This window comes from Urtica dioica, chromosome 12 (assembly GCF_054948205.1).
Source record: "Urtica dioica subsp. dioica isolate 48M chromosome 12, U.dioica_male_clone48M_v1_H2, whole genome shotgun sequence".
In the NCBI taxonomy this organism is placed as follows: Eukaryota; Viridiplantae; Streptophyta; class Magnoliopsida; order Rosales; family Urticaceae; genus Urtica; species Urtica dioica.
This window is the reverse complement of record NC_142767.1, coordinates 16,317,396-16,336,381: the sequence shown is the minus strand read 5'-3', so window position 1 is coordinate 16,336,381 and position 18,986 is coordinate 16,317,396. Positions and strand designations below refer to the sequence as shown.

At 36.6% G+C, this 18,986-nt stretch overlaps 1 protein-coding gene across 1 annotated transcript; it reads left to right on the top strand.

Annotated features, from left to right (window-relative positions):
- Nucleotides 1-4,239: 4,239 nt before the first annotated feature.
- Nucleotides 4,240-11,725, top strand: LOC149379604 (histidine kinase CKI1-like). Its single transcript, XM_089602775.1, has 9 exons — nt 4,240-4,281; nt 4,777-4,840; nt 6,257-6,315; nt 6,618-6,866; nt 7,229-7,885; nt 8,753-9,128; nt 9,402-9,991; nt 10,091-11,191; nt 11,507-11,725. Exons 1-9 carry the CDS (start codon nt 4,240-4,242, stop codon nt 11,723-11,725), a joined length of 3,357 nt encoding a protein of 1,118 aa, XP_089458901.1.
- The last annotated feature ends 7,261 nt before the right edge of the window (nt 11,726-18,986 follow it).

The window sequence follows — 18,986 nt, the reverse complement described above, 5'->3', positions numbered from 1 at the left end:
TACACAAGGGGTGTGGGCATTTGATAATTTCAATAATTTTCAAAATTAAGTGACCAACGTGTGCATATTTAACATAGGGTTTAACCAAAATTTTGACGGAAGGACACAAATTTTAATATTGAGGGGTGAAGTCATATACAACTGCCATATTACAGAAACAAAGCTGTCATTTATTCAATAATCAAAATTTATAAGCACAATAATTCACAAGATTGCACAAAAAAGCTACAGTTATTTACATCCCTACCCTAGATCATTTATGCCGATTCTAGCTACCAATTAAAACAAGATTAGTTATTATATATTTTGATATGTTCAATCACAGATTAACCATACTTGGCGTGCGTTTGAGTGGAGGCGTGACGCCAGACACTTGACACTTCTTGAGTCGTGGCCTGACTTGTGATTTTTGTCTTTAGGCCCAGGCTTTGACATTGTAGGCCCAGATCGCTACTCTCAGGCCTTTATTCTCATTTTTAAATAAGTGTGTCATTTTTTGAAAAATGATCTAAATTAGTAGCAACTTTAATACTTTGAAACAAAATAAACCAAATAATATTTTTGGACACTTCGTAGACATGAAAATATACAATTATCATAAACAGTAGAGTTATAAGTCTACAAATAACAATAATTGTAGATATATAGATCTACAGTTATTAATAGAAGTGTTCAAAACCATAATTTGACTTATTTTGGTCAAAAATATTAAAATTTCTATTAATTGAAGCCATTTTCCCATTTTTTTTCATGAAACAAAATATGACACTGTAACACTAGTCACGTGGAGCCACAAAAATAACAGTTGATTAACAAAAAATAGCCATATTCAGAAAACCAATTAAAAAACCCCGGCTAAGCTCTGCGCGCGCGCACAACACACATTCATGTATTTTTTTTTTTTTTATTATTTTTTTTTTTCTATTTGCACACTACATTAACTATACTGTTATATAGCATCTTCGAAAACGAAATTACTATATATCAGTATAACAATGAATCATTATTTTTTGTGATTTCATCTTTCAATGCAGAGACACTACTACAAAACTGAGATCCTACAACGCTTAAAAACAGTTGTAAAATGATTCTACAACACTTAATAAGCGTTGTAGAATCCAGCGTTGTAGAAGTTTTTACAACGCTTAGACATCCGTTGTAGAAGCTTCACGGCTTCTACAACGCTTAAAATCCGTTGTAGAAGCTTGGATTCTACAACGGATATCTAAGCGTTGTAGAAGCTTCTACAACGGTACAATTCCATTGTCGAATTCCCAAAAAAGCTTCTACAACTGTTCTAGAACTTTTTGTGGATCCGTAATGACCGACTAATCAAATAATAATTAAGAAAATATAAGGTTTCCCGTTTTGGAAGTAATATTCTGCGTATAATAACTCTCCCCGTTTCCCATTTCGATCAAAAAGCCTGCAAACACACAATCTTGCTCGTCTTCTTATTCCCAGTTTTTTTCTGTCAAAAGTTTTGAGCAAATAATATTTTGATTACCTTGTACCCTCTTATCCTGATCACACCAAACACACTGAAAATATCCCCATCAAGAGCGCGGTCAACGAGTACAAACCAGTAATTTCACGACGACCATAAACACTCACTCGCTCTCCCGAAAGCAATTTAGTGTATTTTTGGTTAGTATTTTTTTTTCTCTCTTAATCCATTAAAAAAAACTCATAGCGGTTGGTCCGATATCTTTTGTAAATATAAATTTTTATTTTTTCCTGCCGGAGAGGAAAAAATATGAGAAGGATCTTTCAGAAAAGATTCTGAAACCCCTTTTGCTTTCGTTTATTTTTTGTGATTGTTTAGTTATGGGTTTAGGATTTAAACTTGTTCACTAAGTGCGTTAAATTGCCAGGAAAGTGAGAGATGAAAGTTCTGGTGAAATGGGTATTGGCTTTTTCGTTCTCTATTTTGTGTGGAATACATTTTGGAAATACAATATGCAGGGAATAGCATATATCTATTTTACGTTTCTTTTTAAATTTTGGGGTCCTTTTATTTTGGAAATACAATATTTGTGACAATGAAAGCGTGACCACAGTACACGAAGCGCATTCAAACTATATGTATATATATATTATATATATATATATACTAAAACAGTCTGTATAGAATTATGAATTATGAGCACTAGGTATATACCGTACCGTGCCAGCGCATAGATATCTTTGTCGAAAGCAACAGGCAATATATACAGGTGAGAAAAAATCCCGTGTGAAACGTTATATTTATAAATTCAGCAATTGCTAAAAATATTGCAGAGAAAATAATGGAAAATAATTAAATATATTGCTTGTCATAATCAAGAAATATATTGTGGAAGATAATAGAGCCGCTATTAGTGGAAGATTGTTACATTCTCAGGAAAGTAAAGATTTTCGTGGGATAGGAAAATATGAGCAGCACTCATTTTTATAGCGGATATTGCACAAGTAAAATATTATGCGAAAACTAGACTTTCTACACTACGAGTAAATTATTATATATAAGCTATAAGGTTGTGTTTCAACCCGAACAGCCATTAAATTTATTGTTGGTCATTTTAGTACTTTAGTAAAAGTCTCATACGGCATTGGTTATTGGGTTTATCTATGTATATGCTAGGGTGAGTTATTACGTGCTTTGTCATTATTATTTTTGCAATGAACCCTATATCACACTGGTGTTCATGTGGTTGTCTGCTTGAGTTTCATTTTTTTAAAACAGCAATAATTGTGGGCTATAAGTAAAGCGATTTGCATTAATAATATTTCGTTTGATCACGTTTAGTAATAAAACTTAGAAACAATTTTGAGATCTTGTAATTAATGCAAATTAATGACTTGAGATTTTCTTGCATGGTTTCCTGTTACGAGGAGTATATATATATATGCCTCTTACAGATTTTTTTTTATATTTGTTTGTTAGTCTGACTTCGTTATTGTTACTTTGATATTTGCATCTTAGTCTCTCGTCCTAGCCGACGTTGTTCACTTCTGTTTCCATTGCCTTTTTGTTTGTTCAATTTTCCCTTCGTCGTTTTCAAGGTACTTGCTTGGGTTACGGTTTTTTTATCCTAAAAAAATGTTATGATGGCAAATAAAATTTTAAACACTAAAAAAAAACATAGTAAATAAAACGGTAAACGTTAAAAATAAAAACTGCCGATTTCAAGGATTTATGCTTATAGTCGATATTTGTGGAAAAGACAGTATGCAGGGAATAGCATATATCTATTTTACGTTTCTTTTTAAATTTTCGAGTCCTGTTTTCGGAAATACCCGAACCTAATATATTTTCTCTCTCTGGTTCTTCACAGTCTCTCCTGAATCTCAGTCATCTCCATCTCCGACGCAAAGCACGAAGGACACCTTCTGACTCACGGAGGTACGCTCTCTCGCATTCTCCTGAATCTCAGTCATCTCCATCTCCATCTTGTATACTTACCTCTATGATATTTTTTTGTAATTATATTCCAAAATTATATCAATTTTTTTTTTAGACAAGTTCAATAATAATGTTATACGCATATAATTTGATATTTTTTTTAATCATAAATTGAATACATAATATATGTAGATATATGTCCCAGGTGAGCTTTTTTATTAGAATAGTACATATTAAATAATTACGCATAAAGAATATTTCTTATATTTTTATTGGGCCAATAATACACTAGGGCAAAAATACTTCTTTTGGCCATAAAAAGTAGGCTCACGTGAGCTTTCCTTTGCTTTAATTGTTTTTCTTTTTTTGCCCACTAGGGCAGGAACACGGCTGTCTATTTCCTTACACCACCGTCGCTTAAAACAAAGGGAACAAAAACAAACACACGAAAAAAAAACCGCACCATCTAAACAAAAAACAAAATCTTTTACAGGTGACTTCTGAGACGAACACCATGGGAATTACACGAGTGTCGGAGATCGTCGATAATAGGCGGTCGGAAGCTATGTAAACTTTCTCGCCGGAATAAATACCGACGATATTTTAGCTTTTATAGGCTTTATTATTTTACCGAGGCTCTCAATTTTACGATATATCGACGGTGACAGTATACCAAGGTATATTGTCCATATTTTGAACCTTCTTATGACGTATTATATACAATTTCATATGGTGTATTTTTTTAGCCTGTAAAAAAAAATATATATATATATATATATTTTTTAGTATTTGATTATATTACAAACGTGTAAACGGTCTACCTGACTCGATACCCATAAATATTAAACAAGTAAATGGATAACGGGTACAACACGTTTCGACCCATTTATCTGGTGGTATACTTTGTTACCCAGCCTATTTAAAAAACCGGGTAAATGGGTCTATTTTTTATCCGGGTCCAGGTAACGGAACAAGTGGACTTGGCTAGACTCAAACCCGTTTCCATTCTTAGATATGTATGTTTTAAATTATGGTCGTTTTTTATCATGATCACTGATCCTTTTTTCTTCTTATTTTTCATCCAAATCCAGATTTTAGCCTTGCTACGAGATTATAAACAATTCTTAATTAGCGGAATAACTGTGTGCTATAAGTAAAGCGATTTACATTAATAATATTTTGTTTGATCACTTTTAGTAATAAAACATAGAAACAATTTTGAGATCTTGTAATTAATGCTAATTAATGACTTGAGATTTTCTTGCATGTTTTCCTGTTACGAGGAGTATATATATGCCTCTTACAGATTTTATCCTCTTGATAGCAAGAAAAATGAATATATATTTATATATGTATACTTTTTCTCTAATAAATTAATATTCTTATGTTAGTGTAGATCATCCAATGAAGAGGCCAAACGCATTGGCAAAGTCACGGCTTCCATTCATCTTAGTGGTAATTTCTTTTTCTTACCAGTAATTTTTAGCATTATTATGTATAATGACAAGGAAAAGTAGTTCCTGGTGCGGGTTATTAATCGTATACTCTGACGATGGAATGGTTAATTATCTACTTAAATTAAATGTAATGAACCGAAATTCTTTCCTCGATGTGTTTGGCGGTGTTGCGTTTCTCTCTCTCTCATTCATTCATCTAATTTCATTTGCAAAAATAAATAAATAAGGGAATTCCGACATTAACGGTGATTTGATTCTCTCTCTAATGGTGAAATCGGATTTGTAAGGTTTTTTTTCTTCTTCAATTCTTCAATCGTCCAACCAAAAGGTAATTTTATTAAAAGAAGCTTCTCCAGGTAAAGGAGAGGGTGGCTTTGTTGTGAAAGTTTAAAAAGATAATGAGGGTGTTTTTATCAAATCCACTTTGATTCTATTCTAACTATTTTTAATTTAATAGGATAAACCAAGCAAAAGCAATACATTTACATTCCATTCCTATTGCCATTCAGATTTCCATTCTATTTTTGTCTTAGAACCAAACATGCCCTAAGCTATTACATACACTCGACAATGAATGACGATTTTTGGAGTGGAAGCAAATAAAGCTAAACCGTCGATAAGGCCGCGGAATCATACAATCAAAAGTTTTTCTCGGCGAGAAGAAGGTATATTAATTCTTTTCATTTTGATTTACTGGGATTTAAGTTGTTGGGTAGTCTGTCGATTTTGTTTTGTAAGATTGTTGTCAACTTGTCATGACCAAAATTCGGTTTAATAGGAATTTTTTTGAAATAGTCTAATCTGTTGTAATAGGAATTAGTTTTTTTTTGTTTAAAATATATAGTGAATCAAGCGACCCTTAAGACTATGTTAGTAAAATGAATTCTTCCGGAAAAGATATAACTCGTTAATTATTATAATTCGTTTGTTCGAAAAAAAAATGATGGCGCACGAAAAACATATTATACTCAAATGTTGTTTAATACTGGTTATGAAAAAAGTTAGTTATTTAACGCTGATGTAAACACTTGATTAATGATTTAGTGTAAATATACAGACTTGATGTTTGCTGTAAAACTTAACACTTGAAATGATTAAGAAAAAAATAGTTTTTTTATGCGAACATTGTTTTTTTTTTTCTCGATGTTTTATGTTTGCAAATGGTCATCTAATTGTTGACTCACTGTAATCAATTGTTTTTTCTTTTCTTAAATTATAATTAAGATTCAAAATTTTGCTCTTTTCAATCTATTCGGGAAAAAAAATCTGCTTGTATACTTATTCCCTGATACATTATAAAAATAATAAATTGTATTGCTGGTGTTTGAATGTATAGTTGCTGAAATTCTACCTGAAATATATAATAATATGTATACTTTTTCTCTAATAAATTAATATTCTTATATTTGTGTAGATCATCCAATGAAGAGGCTAAACTCATTGGCAAAGTCACGGCTTCCATTCATCTTAGTGGTAATTTCTTTTTCTTACCAGTAATTTTTAGCATCATTATGTATAATGGCAAGGGAAAGTAGTTCCTAGTGCGGGTTATTAGTCGTATACTCTAACGATGGAATGGTTAATTATCTACTTAAATTAAATGTAATGAACCGATATTCTTTCCAATTAAAATTATCTTGCTAAGTTTTTTTTTATCAAGCTTAAAATATTTTGCGGAGAATAGTCATGATTTTGACTGCTCATGAGTTATAATACTCTATAAATAATAATGTAAACATAACATTTTATTCCTTCCAAAACAAATTTATTTACAGGTAATAGCGGTACTAGTTCTAAGTTTCGGTGTATCGATAATTGTTTCATTGTGTCACCTGACCAAACATGTCGAAATCGACGCCGATCGGACCTCTCACAGCTTCCGATCTCAAGTGAAATCCGAGGTTGAAAAGACAACAAAGCTTCTCAATCATATAATGTCTGCTTCAACAATGACCACAGCAAGAGCTTTATCTTCCTCTCTCAACGGTTCTAAACCCTCATCATTTTCTGACATTGAAAGCAATGTGAGTATTCTCATAATATATAGTTATATCCTACTTATCTCTAGAGAAAATTATTATAGTAGAAAAGAGTCAATGTTTAAGTAATTATTACAATTTAGCAGCTTAAATTAGTATAAAATATTCGGTAAATATCATTGAATCCTAATAAAATAAAATAAATAAAAATTTTGTTTACAAGTCGTTGAGTTAGAAATTTATAAATTATTATTTGGATATAGGTCATTATGGTTTATATGTCATAAATTACTAGTTTGAATTTTTATGTATATAATCTTATCTAGGATTGGTCATAAAATAATATTGTAAAGTACTAATTATTTTATTTATTATTTAGCCGAAATTCTCAATTTTTTTTTCTTCAGGTAGCTCCATCGTTGTTTGAAGCATTATCAACAACGCCACATTTGAACCAAATTTCATATATTGGATTTGAAGGCCTTTTCTTCTCATATTTCATAGATGATCAGAACCAAACATTTGCTTTGTACTCAAACGCTTCGCTTGGCTTCGCACATACTTCACCGATCTCGGCTTATTGGTACACTCAAATGGCGGATCGCATCACCGGAAAATTATTCGGGGACATAATTCCGTCGTTTCCAACGAAATTTATGGCCAATTCAAGCTGGTTACAACAAGCATTGGAGCTTAAAACCGATTCACATTCCATTTTGGGGACTAATTGGAACGAGGGTCGAGATGCTTTGCTCATCAACACGGCCCGTATTCATGGGAATCTAGGGCTTGTCTCGTTAGGGTTTTTGGTTGAAGAAGTAACAAGGTATTACATTGATATCGACCTTCGAGACGGGAAATCGTGTATAGTGGTTGCCGGAGATGGGAAATTCCTTGCCGGAGATTCAATGTTTTTCATCGATCCGGCGAAAGAAAATGGTGAACGAAATTTTTCGTGCGATCCTAGTGGCACATTGAGTAGCAGTACAAAAGCTTCTCTGAAAATCGTGGAAAGGAATCACATATTGGGGTGTTCACAACTTAATATACTTGGCGTGCAATTGGTAAGTTTAGATAGAACTTTATTCGTTAGTGTTTTCTCAAATATTTATAAGCTTTACTTTACTTATTTATAGTCATTGGAGTCATTAATTTTTTTTTCTCTCAAAACTATTCTCGAAATGCCTTACACTTTTGAACAACCTCGGTTTTATTTACTTTCAGATTTATCACGCTGCTAACGCAAAAAAACAAAAACTGACATGTAGCATGGTGTTAGTTTTATGTTTATTAACCATGTTTTTTTTATTTGGTTATGTGAACAACCATATACCTAACGAGTTAATATATATTTATTCAAACTCTTATATTATTAGAAGATTGTTTTTTTTCTCTCTTATAAATACGTATATTAATTTTTTTTTCCCCTTTTCTAAATGGTATTAGATGGTCTTTAGAGTCAACAGTTTTTTTTTTTATTTGTTACTGCCATCTTGGAAGGTCATTGATACAACCTTTTCAAGATAATATAGGTGTGCCAATTAGGTTTTCACAACGAAACAAGACCGTCGTGGAAAATAAACTTACTACAACGATCTTATTTTCGTCATGGAAACTTACCACGACGGAGGATTCCACGATGAAAAATGACTAGTTTCAAGATAATATAAGTTTATACGATGATTAAAAACCGTTGTGGAATCATGTTACTAGTGGCAATCACTAGTTTCCCTTTGTTTTATGCTATTTCACAAATCTCAGTCATATAATGATTTATACATATATATACATACATATATATATATATATATATATATATATATATATATTGCTTTAATCTGTCTCTGGGTTTGAAGATTTTTATCATTTTTACATGTGTAAACATCATTGTATTGTTTATATAATAAAAAAGAGTCTCGTTTTACTTGCAGGTTTATGCATTAGCAATCCATAAAAGTGGAGTCACCCACTTTGTGAACAGATACAAAACCATCATACTCGTCCTACTCGTATTTACAGTTGCGATAACGATTGTCTTGATCTCGGTTTTGCTTCCGATAATTCGGAGAGACTCCATAAGAAATATGTATCTGAGCGCGACACTGATAAAACAAATGAATGCGACCGAACAAGCTGAGAGAAAGAGCATGAACAAGACTCAAGCCTTTGCCACTGCCAGCCACGATGTCCGAGCTTCTTTGGCCGGCATGATCGGATTGATCCAGATTTGCTACGACCAAGTCCCTTCCGATTCCGAATTGAAAACGAATTTAAGACAATTGGAAGGATGTACTAATGACCTGTCAGGTAATAAATTTCTTCATTTATGAATATATATTTTTGTTAATTTATTTTTAGCGTAAATTTGATTTAATTAGTTTCTAACTGAGGTTTTGCTTTGAGTTTCAACAAAAAATAATATGTTTATAAAAATGACTAAAATGTTACAAAATCAGTAGTTTAAGAATCATTTTGCTATAAAAGAAATTAGTAATTAAGGGACTATAAGATGCCTTAGAAACTATTTTGGATTATTATCCATGGAATATTTTTAGTTGAATGTTTTGCTATGATCACCAGGTATGCTTACTTCTATTCTCGACACGAGCAAAATCGAAGCGGGAAAGATGTCGCTTGAAGAGGAAGAGTTTGATGTGGCACAACTTTTTGAGGACGTTGTTGATCTCTATCATCCGGTGGGTGGGAAGAAAGGCGTCGATGTTATTTGGGACCCTTGTGACGGCTCGATCTCCAAATTTTCCAATGTCAAGTGCGATCGGGTCAAGCTAAGGCAAATTTTGTCTAACTTGCTAAGCAACGCGGTTAAGTTTACTTCGGAGGGACACGTGGTGGTCCGGGCTTGGATTAGAAAACCGACGCTGAAGAACTCTATTCTTATCGATCAGCCGGACCAATGTAGTAATGGTTTGATGCGGAGTTTGATGTGCCTATGTTTCAAGGATAAAACGGAGAATGATCAAAACCCAGAGGCCATGGAAATCATAGAGCGAGACCCAAACTCCATGGAGCTTGTGTGTGAGGTGGATGATACAGGCAAAGGTATTCCAAAGGAAAAGCGAAATGAGGTATTCGAAAACTACGTCCAAGTCAAAGAAACCGCTCTTGGTCAAGGAGGTACCGGACTAGGGCTTGGCATCGTTCAATCCTTGGTTAGTTCTTTATCAATTTTGTCCATGTTAACATTATGTAGTCTTTTAAACAATTTTATTTTTCTTTAAATTCTTATTCTTAATTTTTGTGCATTTTAGGTTCGGTTGATGCACGGTGAAATTGGGATAATAGACAAGGATATTGGCGAAAAGGGAAGCTGTTTTAGATTCAACATTGCTCTTTCCGTTTGCGATAATGTCTCCGAGAGTAGAAAAGAAAATCAAGAAGATTCGATTGCTAGCGCTAGCCCTCAAATAACTTCCCTAGTTCCTAGCCCTAGCCCTAGTAAACTCGAGAGCTCTCATGTCGTTCTACTAATCGAAAACGAGGAACGGCGAAGAGTTTTGAAGAAATTCATGGAGAGCCTTGGGATAAGAGTGCTTTCGTTGAGGTTGCCGGATCAACTTCCCCGCGCGCTTAAGAAAATAGAATGCAAGCGAAACCGTAGTTCTTCGAGCAACGTGTCGGATGTCATCGTAGAAGTTGAGTTGTTGAGCAAATCCTCCGTGTCACAAAACAGTTCTCATGGAAGCATGGACGGTGGAGCAGATTACATCCGGTCTCTCTTTCGAAAAACCAGTCATCATCTTCGAAATACGACGCTAGGGCTTGTATTACTTGTCGTCGATGCCAATATTGGAAAAATTCCGGAACTAGGCAAGGCCGTGGAAGAGTTTAGGAATGGCCTAATTCAAAGCGCTTGTAGAGTTGTGTGGCTAGCAAATAATATAATGTCTCAAAGCAACATTCGAGGGAAAATGTTTGATCCGAATGATATCGTCCAATACAAGCCGCTCCACGGAAGCCGGTTGTATGAAGTGGCGAGGCTTCTTCCGGAGTTTGGGGGTTCAATCCCGGAGAAATCAAATGGTGGATCATTTTCGCAGCTCAGGAATATTAGCCATATAAATAATTCACAATCGAGAGAAAACAAACCCAATAAACCCAAATCCCTACGAGAAACCGGTAGTCCAAGCAATGAAAAGCCGTTGCTCGGGAGAAAGATCTTGGTCGTCGACGATAACACTGTCATGCGAAAAATCGCAATGTATATCTTCGAGAGACTTGGCGGGAAAGTTGAGCTTTGTATCAATGGAAAAGAAGCTGTAGAACTTGTTTCTAATGGACTAATGGATCAAAAGAAGCGCGGAGATTCAAACATCACTCTTCCTTTTGACTACATATTGATGGATTGTGAGGTAAAAAAGTATTCTAATTTTTCTTTTTATATTTTCTTAATGATTTTTGCTTTCGTCGTTATTCTAACTCATCTTCTTATTTAGGGCCGGGTTACTTACCTTTGTGGTATAGCCTATCTTGTAAAAAAATATGTCTTCTCTTATTTAAACTGATATTGCAAAAAAAATAAAAGAATTTTTTTACCCCTAATGTTCATTAACACACGAATGTTTTTGTCCTTGTGCTTGTTATATGATCATTTAATAAGTATCTAGTTACCTTATTTTTATGGCATGTAAACTATTTTTGTTTAAATATCTGTTTGAAATACGTAGATGCCAGTAATGGACGGTTACGATGCGACGAGCGAGATAAGGAAAATGGAGATAAATTACGGCGTTCATACACCAATTATTGGATTAACTGCTCATTCGCCGGAGTCTGAAGAGGCCAAACGGACGTTTAAGGCCGGAATGGACGCTTGCTTGAGCAAACCATTGACGGATGCGAATTTAATTAATATCATTAAAAAATTGACGGAAAATAAACAATAATTCATATCGTATTTTTTAACCTTTGTTTGTGGTTACGAATTGTGAACCAATTTTTCATCAGATGAAATGTTTTATTGCTGGAAGTGTTTCTACAGAAATTAACATATGTTATAATCTTTGTGAATTGTTGTTATATTGAATTAAAATAAATTAAGGGATGGCAAAGCATTTGATTGGTAAAACAGCATATTTCTTGCAGTGAAGTGAATGATGTGTGTCCTGTTAGCTTGAAATAAATTTCATTATATATCATTCATTTTAGAATCAAAAGAAAACTTTGGGTTATAAAAACAATATGATCTGGAGACTAGACTCTACAGTGGCTACTCATTCATCTTATATATTTTCCTTCTATTTTTTTCTATCTCCTATTATTTTCGCATTTATATAATTTTTCAAATGTACATACATATGTGTGTGTGTATATATATATATATATATATATATATATATATATATATATATATATATAATTTTTTCCCTAAATTTTATCGAAAACATGATTATTTAGAATGATATGATTATCTAATTAGCCTTGCTAGATTAGAAGGTTAATCAATTCTAGATTGGTGGGTAACTATGTGCTAAGTAAGCCATGTGCATAGTTACTACTTAAACTTGGTTTTTTCTTGTAATAGAATTTTGAGATCTGCATGTGGGTGATTTGTAGTTAATCCAAGCTAATTAATGACTTGAGATTTTGTTGCATGATTACGTGTCTTTGTGCCTCTTCCGGATTTTATCTTGAATATATGATGCTAGTATATGACGGGCTTGTATTAATTTTTGTTTATTTAAGTTAGTCGATTGCTTTTCACTTGAACGTATCAGTCTCCCTGAGCAGATGGTTTTTACCGAACAAGATTACGTATCAGTCTCCCTGTCTCTTAATGCTTTTATGGGAGAGCAGATGGTTTTTACCGAACAAGATTACGTATCAGTCTCCCTGTCTCTTAATGCTTTTATTTATATGTTTAATTGATCACTAATTTTAGTTATCTGGATAAAATCAATTAGTTGTTCAGCAATTTGTCACAACAACTTAGTTGAACAACCTTCTAACACCACTAAGTAATTTCAAATAACATAAACAAAAAACAAAAACCAACGACTTAAAAGACTTTTTTTCTTCTGAGTAAAGATTTATTGTTCTTTTTTTCCTTGTAAATTCAAAATAAAGGAGATCAGAACAAATATTTGGAAGATATATAAGGATAAACTATGAATATACCAGTATTAGACTACGGTGAAATATTGAAAAAAGAGTCTCATTGCATACTAACTTTATTTCTTGAAGAGAAAAAAAAAAGTATCATACCACAAAATTTATATTGACTTGAACGACCTGGAAAGGATTCCAACGTGGATCAATTATTTCACTGTTCCACAAGGAACAGTACTTAATGGCTTCATATTCCGGATTCTTGGAGCAATTCCACATCATTGCATTAATAAACGTTTTGCTATCAAGATTTCCCATTCTCTTAACCCCTAGAGTCTGACTTGAAATCTTTTCCAAATCCTAGAACAATGCCCCAAAACAAAATAATGACCGAACTATTCAATCTACGTAAATTACAATACATATTGAAGGCAAGGTGATACTAAGCTTCCTTCTATTCAATCTGGCTTAAACCTAATTTGTCACCACAACTCATATGCCAGCACCAAACATATATTAAAAAAAAAAAAAAATCCCTGTCCTCAGTATTATCATACTTTCAGGAGCTCAATCTTCTTCTTCTTCTTCTTCTTCTGGAACAAATTCCATGGATTTTGGATTTAAAGAATCAAAATTCTACAAGGTTATTGAACATATATAGATACTGTTGACCTGTAAAATTAGTACAACAATATCTCACGAAAATACACAGACTCCGAGTACGAAGCCTCCGAGTACAGAGGTGATTTAGGCGAGACTTTCTCTTTATACAGACGAATCAAATACAAGAGAGCAGTGTTTTCTAGAGATTTCAAGTGAAAGAAAGTGTGTAAAAAAGTCCGTGCTTCGTTCTGTGCTGCTGCCTCTATTTATACTCATCTGGTCGTGTCTTTGACGGTTATTTTGAGGAACGTGGGGTGATCAATCCCACGTTCTGGACGGTTATGGGTAACTGCCTTTCGCCTTTCTCTGAGGTGGGCGGTTAATGCTCCTCGTGTGGTTCCTGAACCGTCAAGGTGTGCGTTTTAGAGCTTGAAACATGTTTTCTATTAGTTTTGACTAGTCTTTGACCCACGTTCTTCTCTTCTCTTCGAAGTTCTGATCGGTGGGTTTCGTTCTTAACTTATGAACGGTTCGTTCCTTTTCAATGGATGGCCCTTGGGTTTACTTAACCTGAGCTCGGTGCTGGATTCTTCTCGCTGCTCGGTAGTCCGACTAGCCAGCTCGGAGTCTGACTAATTTATCCCGTAACTGCTGCCCTCCAGTTTCTTAGTTTTTTTCTTTAGCAAAAATGGTAAGGAACTATTTCGGTTTGCTTCGTGACCGTGTTCATCTTTGCTCACTCGTCTCGGGATTATCCGAGTAGAATTCTTCATTCTTTTGCTCTTTTTCTTTTCTTTTTGTAGGACGACGTCGTTTGTCATCTGGCCTTTCTGAACCGTAGCGTCTTTTGCTTCGACGGTCAGATGTGTTTGGCTTCCTGGACAAGCTTAATCCTCGCCGTTCGTGAAGTCTTTATATAAGGCATTTTCTCAACTTTTGACTTCATTTCGCTTTTTCTCTAAATTCTAGTCTCAGAGCGTTCTCGGCTTGATCTGCTTATTCAGATTGTGCTTTTGGCTTTTTCGTTTTGCTCGGATCTTCCGATCTTCAATCTCGCGGGTAAGGTTTGTTTTTTTTATCGTTTTGATACCTTCCTTTTGTTTTGAGATCGTTGTTCGGCGATTGGTATCTTCTTTATTTATTGTATTCGGACCCTTCGGACTTTAGGAATCTTAGTTTCTCAACTTCATTAGGGATATTGGAGGACTTGCGCGTCCTGATCTAAGCTTTGATCATCGCGTCGTTCGGCGATCGGAACCTGATCCCGATAGTGTTACTTTGTTGGATGGGTCCAAGTTCCCTTTCCTCAGGAGTCCCGTGTGGTATCATGTCCCAGAGATCGGATGAGACCGTCCTGTAATGGCATATGATGAATCATGCGTGCATCCCAATCCTGAGTCCGAGGGGGTTGATAACGAGAAAATCGTTTTTGACTCGTCTTCCCTGTCGTGTAGGGACACCATGGTCGTGGAGATATCGTCTTCGTCCGCTTCTTCGAGGGAGAGCGGGTCGGAGTCTCGTGATACGACGAGCCTTTCTCTTTCGCAAGACCGAGGAGAGGGCTGCTCTCAAGGTATTCCGGGTCCAAGTGGGAGGACTTTTGGGGTTGACCTTCCAGAGGAAGAGGAAGATGCCCTGGTCTTTGAACGGAAAGAGGGCCAGTTTTCGGCCAAGGTTTGGACTTCTCGGGTTACCGAGAAATATATACAAGGGTTGAGGGAGGAATTTGAGATAGCTGACGGAATTATCCTCTCGGCACCTTTGGAACACGAGAGAGCCGATCAGCCTCCTGTCGGAAAGATTGCGTTCAATAGGGCTATTTTGAACGTGATCGGAGGGTTACCAATGCATCCTCTCATTTCCCAGTTCGTTTCCGACCTGGGTTGTTCTCTTACCCAGCTCGTCCCCAACGTGTATAAGATCTTCGTCGGGATGGCCGTGCTGTGGGCGAAAATTTATGATCGCCCTGTCACTTTGCAAGATTTTTCGCAATACTACTCGTTTAAGTCGGCCCCAGGGCAGCATGGTTACTATTATGCTCGGGTCAATGACGATCAGTCTAAGGTGGTTACTCGTCTGCCGACCAGCCAGAAAAATTGGAAAGATCATTTCTTTTGGGTTGAAGGGAACGCTTCTTATGAAAGGTGCCCCATCAGGGCTCCGTTCTCGGAATTGGGTGTGATTTTGGTCCAGAATTCTTGTTTGATAATCTGAGCCGGGCTTTTGTTCTGGGTTCTTATATGTTTTATGTTTGGTTCCAGGTTCCCTTCCGCAATACTCCGAGGAGGAGCGACCACTTCACTCGGAAATTTTTGATCTTTCAGAGGCTGATCGGTCGACGTTTTTGTTATCGGACCCGGACCTGCTCGACCAATATTATTATTACCCTTATTCAAGTAAGTATTTTACCTGCCCTTTCTCAGCTTACATATGTTCTTTTCTCATTTTCATTTTTGTTTCTTAACAGAGATTGCCCAGATGGCAAAAAAGAAATCCGCTCCCGAGCTGATCCCTCCCAATCCGAAACGCCTCAAGGCTTCTAAGGCTTCGACGGCCGGCAAGCGGGCGTCCTCGTCGATTTCGAAGGTCTCGGAGCCTCTAAGCTCTTCTCCAGTTAAGAGTCTGGCCGAGCCTTCTTCTGCCTCTGATCCTTTGGCTCCGGTCGTTACTTTCCTCCGCGAGCGTTTCCGTGCCGAGAAGGTTCAGGAGGTTCTCAGGCTCGAGCCTTTGGAGAGGCTTAACCAGGCCACCGACTCGGCGATTTCGGTAAGTTTTGACTCGTCTAGTCGGTACCTTTTCCCTTTTGATAACTCATTGTGGCTGATCATTTGATCGTTGCAGAGTTTTGTCAGTATGACCGGTCTTGTCGGACTGCTAGGCTCCGAGCTCACCTCCTTGAGACAAAGGAATGATCGATTCCTCAAGGAGAGAGATGTTGTCAGGGATGAGACAGCCAATGTTAGGTCTGAGTTAACTCGAAAATTTCGAGAAGACCTTGAGGCTGCTCGTTTAGCGGCGGTGGAAGAGTACAAAGCTTCCGACGATTATCGTGATATGCGCGATGATCTCTATACCGCTGGAATGACCGAGGCTGTTCGGCTTCTTGGTCCGAAGAATCCTACTCTGGATGCGACGGATCTCGATCTCGACTCGGAGTCAAGGGCTAGCGAAGAAGGCGACCAAGAGTAGAATTTATATTTGTTGTTGTTTTATTTTTTGATTTCTGCTAACCCGCTTGGGTTTTGAACAAATGATCCGAGGTCGGATCTTTATTATGTAATTTTCGTTTTTCCCTTTCGGGATTTGAACAAATGATCCTTGGTTGGATCTATATTTTGTGTAAATTCACTTAAGTTTCAAAATTTCGGCAAAGTAAAGTATTACTAGGTATATTTTCTAAAAAACTGTTCGTTAGTTATCTAGCCGCCCAGTTTACTTTATTGAAATGAAAGATAATTAACACATAGCGTGATAAATAATACATAATGCGATACATAAGTAATTCCGAGCAGAGGAATGAAAGATGAACAATTACTTGAAATTATAAGCACGTGATTACTTGAAATTCCGAGTAGAAAATTGAAAGATAGAAAATTACTTGAAATCATAAGTACGTGCGACCAAGCCGCTTTCGAAACTGTAAACATAATTCATGCGACCAAGCCGCTTTTTGAAAATGTAAACGCGATACACGCGACCAAGCCGTTTTTTGAAAGATTAACAAGTAAACAAGTCAAACGTAAAATTGGCGAAGGTGCTCAGCGTTCCAGGGGTTTTTCTCCATATCGCCGCTCAACTGTTGTAGTCGGTAGGCCCCGTTTCCGAAGTCTTCTCGGATGATGTAGGGTCCCTCCCAGTTTGCGTTGAAGGCTCCTTCCTGGTGGATTTTGGTGTGGAGAAAAACTCTTCTGAGGACTTTGTCGCCGACTTTGAATGATCTTGGTCGGACTTTCCTGTTGAAATATCGAGAAACCTTTTGCTGGTTAGCTAGATTTCTCAATCTGGCGTTTTCTCTTTTTTCTTCTAACAAGTCTAGACTAATTTCAAGCATGTCGTTGTTTACCTTTGTTGAGTAATTTTCTCTTCTCATTGTTGGTATTAAGACGTCGGTCGGTATGGCCGCGTCGGAACCGTATGCGAGGGAGAAAGGTGTTTCGCCGGTTGCGGAGTGCTCGGTGGTCCTGTATGACCAGAGGACTTCTTGGAGCATATCCACCCACTCTAACTTTTGCTCGTCTAACTTTGTTTTCAGGCCGTGTTTTATTGTTTTGTTGACGGCCTCCACCAATCCGTTGGATTGTGGTCTGACTGGTGTAGAAAAAACTTTGTTAATGCCATATTTTTCACAAAAGCCTTTGAAGGAATCGCAGTCGAATTGAGTTCCGTGGTCGGATACAATTTTAACTGGTATTCCAAAACGAGTAATGATATTTTTCCATACGAATTTCTCAATTGCATGAGCCGTTATTTTATTTAAGGGTCCGGCTTCAACCCATTTTGAAAAATAGTCGATGGCTACAATTGCATACCTGCATCCTCCTCGGCCTGTTGGCAAAGCTCCGATTAGGTCTATTCCCCGTTCTGCGAATGGGATCGGGCATGAGAGGGTGATGAGTGGATTAGGTGGAAGCCTCGGGATGTTTGAGAACTTTTGACACTTCACGCATCTTTGCGTCATGTGCCGAGCATCGGCCTTTAATGTCGGCCAGTATAGTCCTTGTCGGATGATCTTTTGCGCCAATGCTTCGCATCCGATGTGACTTCCGCATATCCCTTCATGGATTTCTTTGAGAGCGTACTCGGCTTCGTCTTCATCTAGGCACTTGAGTAGAGCTTGGGAAAATCCCCTTTTGTAGAGATTCTGACCTTCGAGGAAATATCGGGCAGCTCTGAACTTCAAACTTCTAGCCTCGTTTTTGTCTTTGGGTAGAGTTCCCTGCTGCAAGTATTCCCTGATCGGAGTTTGCCAAGATTTTCGTTGCTCAATATGAAGCACATGGATGGCTTGCTCGATGCTGGGCTGCCCAATTTTGATCACTGGGATTGACTCCGAGTCTGATCCTTGAGTGGCGTGCTTTGCTAATGTGTCGGCCTCTTCGTTCATGGCCCTTGGGACTTGGGTGATCTCGCAAAGTTCGAATTTGCTTGCTACTTTTCTAGCTTTCTCGGCATATAGCGACATCTTTTCGCCTTTTGCCTGAAATTCACATTTCATTTGATTAACAATTAACTGAGAATCCGAATATACTTTGATCTTTTTGATTTCTAAATCTTTTGCTATTTGAAACCCATGTATCATAGCTTCGTACTCAGCTTCATTGTTCGAAGTATTAAAATCGAATTTTAAAGCGAATTTTACCTTGTCTCCTTCTGGACTTGATAGCGCAATTCCGACCCCGGACCCTTTTTCGTTGACTGCTCTGTCTACATACATGTCCCAAATCGGGAATTCAACTGGCCTGTATGTGAACTCTGCAATGAAGTCAGCGACTGCCT

What these genes read in the sequence shown, in the direction of transcription:
- LOC149379604 (XM_089602775.1), top strand. Translation starts at nt 4,240, where the DNA reads ATGGATAACGGGTACAACACGTTTCGACCCATTTATCTGGTG. An exon ending in TTCGACCCATTTATCTGGTG is followed by an intron (nt 4,282 to 4,776) that starts GTATACTTTGTT and finishes TTCTTATGTTAG; the next exon opens with TGTAGATCATCCAATGAAGA. An exon ending in ACATATTGATGGATTGTGAG is followed by an intron (nt 11,192 to 11,506) that starts GTAAAAAAGTAT and finishes TGAAATACGTAG; the next exon opens with ATGCCAGTAATGGACGGTTA.